The sequence below is a fragment of the Eubalaena glacialis genome, chromosome X (assembly GCF_028564815.1).
Source record: "Eubalaena glacialis isolate mEubGla1 chromosome X, mEubGla1.1.hap2.+ XY, whole genome shotgun sequence".
Lineage (NCBI taxonomy): Eukaryota > Metazoa > Chordata > Mammalia > Artiodactyla > Balaenidae > Eubalaena > Eubalaena glacialis.
In genome coordinates this window covers 100926615-100932614 of record NC_083736.1, presented here as the reverse complement: position 1 = coordinate 100932614, position 6000 = coordinate 100926615, and the positions used below count along the sequence as shown (strand labels likewise).

General features: G+C 39.0%; 1 protein-coding gene across 1 annotated transcript in view; it reads left to right on the top strand.

Moving 5' to 3' along the window:
* Nucleotides 1–1145: 1145 nt before the first annotated feature.
* GUCY2F (guanylate cyclase 2F, retinal) overlaps nucleotides 1146–6000 on the top strand; it is a 92194-nt gene continuing 87339 nt past the window's right edge. Inside the window, 1 exon segment of the mRNA XM_061178197.1 lies at nucleotides 1146–1220. Coding sequence (XP_061034180.1) covers nucleotides 1146–1220 — 75 coding nt within the window.

Below are 6000 nucleotides of genomic sequence, written 5' to 3'. Positions count from 1 at the left end.
GGCTTTGGCAGAACTTAAACTCCAATTTTTGTCGCTTCAGTCCTGTGATATTACCTAAAGCTCTGGTGGCCTCTCTGCCTCTTCAGAGTCACCCTCTACCCAGTGTCTGGGCCAAGAATTGACATATATCCTAAGGGAAAAAACAACATGTAGGAAGTTGGGCTTGCTTTGATGAGTTTCCCTTCTTTCTGGAATCTCCCTTCTCAAGTCCTGGTTCTCTGATATTTTCAAAAAGGATTTTGTTTTTTGGAATTTTACCTGATTTTTCTAGTTACTCTCAGCAACAACATTGGTCTGCTACAAGTTACTCCATCTTGAAGCAGAAGTCCCTTGTATGGTACAATATTTTAATAAGTATTGGGCCTCCAAGAAATTTCTTGTATATTTATCTCATTTATGTGGCCCATAACTGAATTGGAAACCAGATGTTTACAACACCTTAAATATGTAATGTTTAGTGATGGTGACAATGTTACAGTGTGTGTATCAGTCAGATTTTAGTGCAGGAAACAGAAGCCACTCTAAGAAGTTTAAGCAGGAAGAGATGTCCCTACCTCTTTATTACAAAAATAGAATTATACAACCTGTTTTATTAAATACATCATATATCATGACATACATACACATGTCAATACACACACAACATTTTTTTCAGTTTGCTCTAAAATATCTCATAGTGAGATGTACTGTATGAATTTAGCCATTCCCCTATTGATGGAAATTCAGGTTGTCACCAGGATTTTTTTTTTTTGCCACTAAAAATAACACTGCAATAAATGTCTTTGTGGCAATGGACCCTGATGTTCTTACTTCTGTACAATAGAATTTTCCAAATAAGACTGCTGGGTCAAAGGGTACAAATATTTTAAAACTATAATAGATAGTTAGACTACATTCCAGAAAGTTCATAACAATTTACAGCAACGAATTTAAAACAGAGGATTGGGTACTTACAAAATTGCTGGAAGGTCTAAAGGAGTGGGGTGTAGGCTGGATTTAAAAGAATAGTTCCAAAAAAATACTGAACTGAAACCTCAAGGGAGCTCTTACTTCTGATGTCACCTCTAGAGCCCTGCCAGAATCAAGGACCTGCCATTGTCACCTCTGCAGCTGCTGCAGCTCTCTCTGAACACCCAGGGAGCTAGATGAAGAGCATCCATAACTGCGATCCAGTGATTAGAAACCACATCAAGAAACTGCTGTTGCTGCCTTTGCTGGGGGTAACCCCTCTGTTCCTCTTGATACCCAGGAAGCTGGAGAAGAAACACTGCAGAAAATCATTTCTACAGGCAGGACTGCAATTTCTAGCTTGTCAGCCGATTTCCATCTGCCAGACTTTCACAAAAGTGCATCTACTGGGTGATATCTAATTCACATGCAAAGCCCTAGCTGGATGGGACTCTGGGGTGGAATGCAAGTGGAGTAAACCAATGCATACTGTTAGCCACAGTCTGTAGTTATTATATAGCATTACTAATTACCCAATTCTGCATAATGCTGGGCAAGACACCAATTTGGGCTATTCTCTGTCTACCACTGGACCTTAGAAGTGGGGGAAGATACAAAGAGACACTTTACAAAACAGGAAATGCATATGACTTACAAAATTATGGCAAAAGAATGTTTCAACAACTCACCAGTAATCCAAAAATGCATATTAAAACTAGATTTTTTGTTTGGCCTGTGGAATTAACAAATATAAATTTGAGACGAGCTGGAGCTGATGACAGAGCAATAAAAAGGACACTTTTATTTTATTCACTGTTAGAAAGAGCATAAATTGGCCCAAATATTTTGGAAAATGAATACCATACATGTCAAAAATCATTACTGACATTCATATACTCTGACCCAGTAATTTCACTTCCGGGAATCTATTCTAAGGTAATAATCCTAATATACTGAAAAGAAGTTTATATTATAAGATATTCATTATAACATCACTTATAATAGAAAAAAATTGGAAACAACCTAAATACACAATAATAGGGGAATGGTTGAGTGAATTTTGGATCGTACACAAAATTAAATATTCCACAGCCATAAAATAATGCGTAAGTGTAATGATAATAATGTTAGCCAGAAACTTTTATTGTAATCCATCAAGCACTATAGGCACAATGTCTAAGGTCTATGAACTTTTCTAAGACCTGCAAAGGTGTTTGACATGTGATGAATATTATTGGCTTCAAAATATGTAGGTAACTGCAAAATTAAAGTCAATAAATGTTTAAGTAAATGTCAAAAAATGTAACGCATCGACTTTATAAATTACTTCTTTTTGTACTCAGAAACATTTCAATACATTGGAAAAATTGTTGGTTAGATTGCATCAGTTTGTAAGAGTTCCTGAGTATATATAATCTCTGCTAAGAAGTCATAACTAATAAATTTCAAAAGCAAAATTTAAAAATTTACTTCAATTTAGCAAAAAATATATTTAATGTAGGATGTGGGTAGATGTTAAAGTATAAATGGAAAGATTTGGGTGAGGCCACCTAAAGCAAGAGTACACGGGGCTTAGCATGGTCTTAAAATGCTCTGCCTAAGAAATGCCATGTTTTGAGTACCTACTGTGTTCCGGACACTTTATATGCATCATCTTTAATCCCCACAGCAGTGCTGGGTTGTAGCTCTGTTTAATCATGGTTTCTTTCATAGGAGGAAACCTAGGCTTTAGGGAACTTATGCAAGTAGCCCAAGGTCACATGGCAAGGAAAGTCAGAGCTGGAATTTGAAGACAGGTTGGCTTGAGTCCAAATCCTGAGCCCTTAAATTTATGTATGTTATGGTATCAATTTTTTTTTTTTTTAAAAAGGAGCTTACAAAATTGTGTATGTGGTTTGATTGTGATTTTTAGAAAAAAATACAGTATCCATTAAAACCAAAATTTTTCTGATTTTTACTGTTCTGCATTTTCTAAAATATGTTTACAAGTCATGCAACACTTTAATTAAAAAAAAAAAAATTGAGGAGTTTGAGAATACTTGTATAATAGTGACATCCTGTGGCTATGTGTGGGTTCATTACAGTCTCAGCTTTAATTTCAGTTTGGGACCTGACTACTAGAGGGCAGCACTGGGCTTCCTTCTGGTCAAGATTTCTGGGCTGAATGTGGCCGAAAACTAGGTCAGGATTCTACCCTTCCTCTCAAAACTGGAGAAAAATAAACCCATTTATAATGTCATTTTTGGCAATTGTACTTAAATATAGTTTAATGTAATTTTATTATATTTAAAAATATTATTCTGGGAAGGGTCTGTAAGCTTCACAAAATTGCCAGGAGTCCACAGCAGGAAAAAGGTCACTAATGCCTTTATCTGGCATATTCCAGACAGGCCGCTACACCAGCTGGGTCCTGGAGAGAAGACCACAAGAAGCGGAGCTGCCACTGACTCATAAAGAAATAGATAGATGGATAAATAAATAGATAAATGAAACACCCTCTAATAGCTTCTCTGTATCCTGAAGCAATATAGCAAAGTTATTAAGCTCCCAGCCCTGGAGCCATGCTACCTGAATTTGAGACCTGACTCCACCATTTCCTAGCTATGTGATCTTGGCCAAGTCACATAACTTCTCTGGACTTATCTTTTTCTCCATCTCTGAAGTGAGGATAAGAATTGTCTCCCACATCTTAGGGTTCTGAGAGAAATAAATGAAATAATACACTTACAGTGTTAGTTGGGGGGTGCTTAATAATTGGTAATTATTATATTGCCTGCTACCCAAAGCTATCCTTCCTTTAAGAACCAATATGTATCTGGTTGAGCATCATAAGCAGAGAGAACTTTGTTATTGCTACTGAATTCACAAAAGAACTTTCAGTGGGTTAGGGTTTATATGAAACATTTAAAGAGAGGTGGAAAATTGCACTTCAGAGCTTGCACTGGAATCAGGCAGATCTGACTTTGAATCTGGCTTAAGCCTGCAAGGTACCTGCTCTGTCTAAGCCTCATTTGTCAAAGATGGAGAAAATAATATTACATGCGTCATAGAGTTTTTGTGATGATTGAAACGAGAGAGTGCCTTTCATGCTTGTAGCACAGTGACCGGCATGTAGAGCTCACAGCAACTGTTAAATTTTATTTTCCTCCTTATCTTCAGCAGGGTTATATGTGACATGGCAGCCCTTGTGGCAAAATGTGGACGTTTGTCTAACATCCTGTCTTGTAGTTTTCCTCTCCCACTCTCTGTCATCCTCCCCCACCTCCCTTGCTCCCTAGGTTCTCACGTGACTTCCTGACTGCAAGGAGCTACTTGTCCAAGCCTTGTTCTGGATGATTAACTAGGAACACACCATTCTGGACCTATTTTTATAGCCCATGCCCCAGCCCTGCAGAATTATTCATCCTGTGCCTCAGTCTCAAAAAGAATACATAGATCCCAGGCTAACGTCATGGAAATCCTTTCCCACTTTCCCATGATGTATATAATTGGGGGTTTCCTGTAGTGTTTAGTAGTAAAAAAAAAAATTATTAAATATTAAAGGGCTGTGTTTCTGTCTTTGCAGCTAAAGTTAAGAGGGAACCTGGACACATGTGTCTGGCTTCACAATCAGTCTTGTGGGGAGAGAGGGTGCCATTTTGGATCCTTGTTCCATGGCTCCTTAAGAAGTAAAGATCATCCAGAGATGCTTGAATTCTATAAATTGTTAGGCTTTGATATAGGGAACATAGAATGGGAACTGATATAAGTTTCAATAAAATCCAGTAGAATCCCACTAATATTCTCCAACAAGACCCCTGAGGGACAATATTTAACCAGACAGTGTAGCTGATGTTTCTGACACAGCGATTCTAAAAGGTCCATAGGAATGATCCCTAAGATTGTACTCGTGAATGAACTTAAGGTTTGTGTAAATTTTTAGACTCACAAGGAACCCTAGTGGTTTTGAATCATTATCATTTATCATCATTAATTACACTGTCACTGAGGTCTAGAGATCCAATGAGCATTTTTGAGCCTATGGATAAATCCAATGGCCCCACCCTACAATTTCTTTCTTTTTTTTAAAAAATTAATTAATTAATTAATTTTTGGCTGAGTTGGGTCTTCATTGCTGCGCGCGGGCCCTCTCTAGTTGCGGCGAGCGGGGGCCACTCCTCGCCGCGGTGCACGGGCCCCTCACCGCGGTGGCCTCTCCTGCCGCGGAGCACGGACTCCAGGCACACAGGCTTCAGCAGTTGCAGCACTTGGGCCCAGTAGTTGTGGCTCGCGGGCTCTAGAGCACAGGCTTAGTAGTTGTGCATGGGCTTAGTTGCTCCACAGCATGTGGGATCCTCCCGGAGCAGGGCTCGAACCCGTGTCCCCGGCATTGGCAGGCGGATTCTCAACCACTGTGCCACCAAGGAAGCCCTACAATTTCTTTTAAGAGGCAGTCGTTAAGGACCTTGACTCTAAAGCTAGACCATTTGTTTTCACAATCTGGCTCCACCACATACTAGTTGTGTATCCTTGGGCAAGTTACTTGACCTTTCTCTGCCTCCGTTTCCTCATCTATAAAATGTGGATGATAATAATACAAACCCTATAGGACTATTGTGATGATTCAATGATTTAGTATATGTAAAGCCCATAGAGCAGTGACTAACACAGAGTGAACCTTCAATAACTGTTAGCTATAATTATTAACATAGAGAGAGACAACTGTTTGTGGAACTCAATAAAAAAATATCACTTTAGAAGTTTTATTTATATGTTAATTCCCAGCTACTCCTACCTATAAATTTGGAATCTCATGTCTCTTCAGGATTTTGGAGCATTCCTTGAATGTGGCCCCTTGAGCATCCTAGCCCTTATCAGAACTCTCCTGTGAAGAATTTGCTGTCCCCGTAGGCAGAGAAGGCTAGAGGGCCCTCACTTGCATGAATATTTCTATCACGTCACCTAACATTCCACAACTGGACCCCCTGTTAAAATGCAAGCAGCCTTGGACGTATAGCACAAGAGATGCATTAGTGGAATGTGGCAAGGATAAGAATGGGCTTTGTTGGAGCC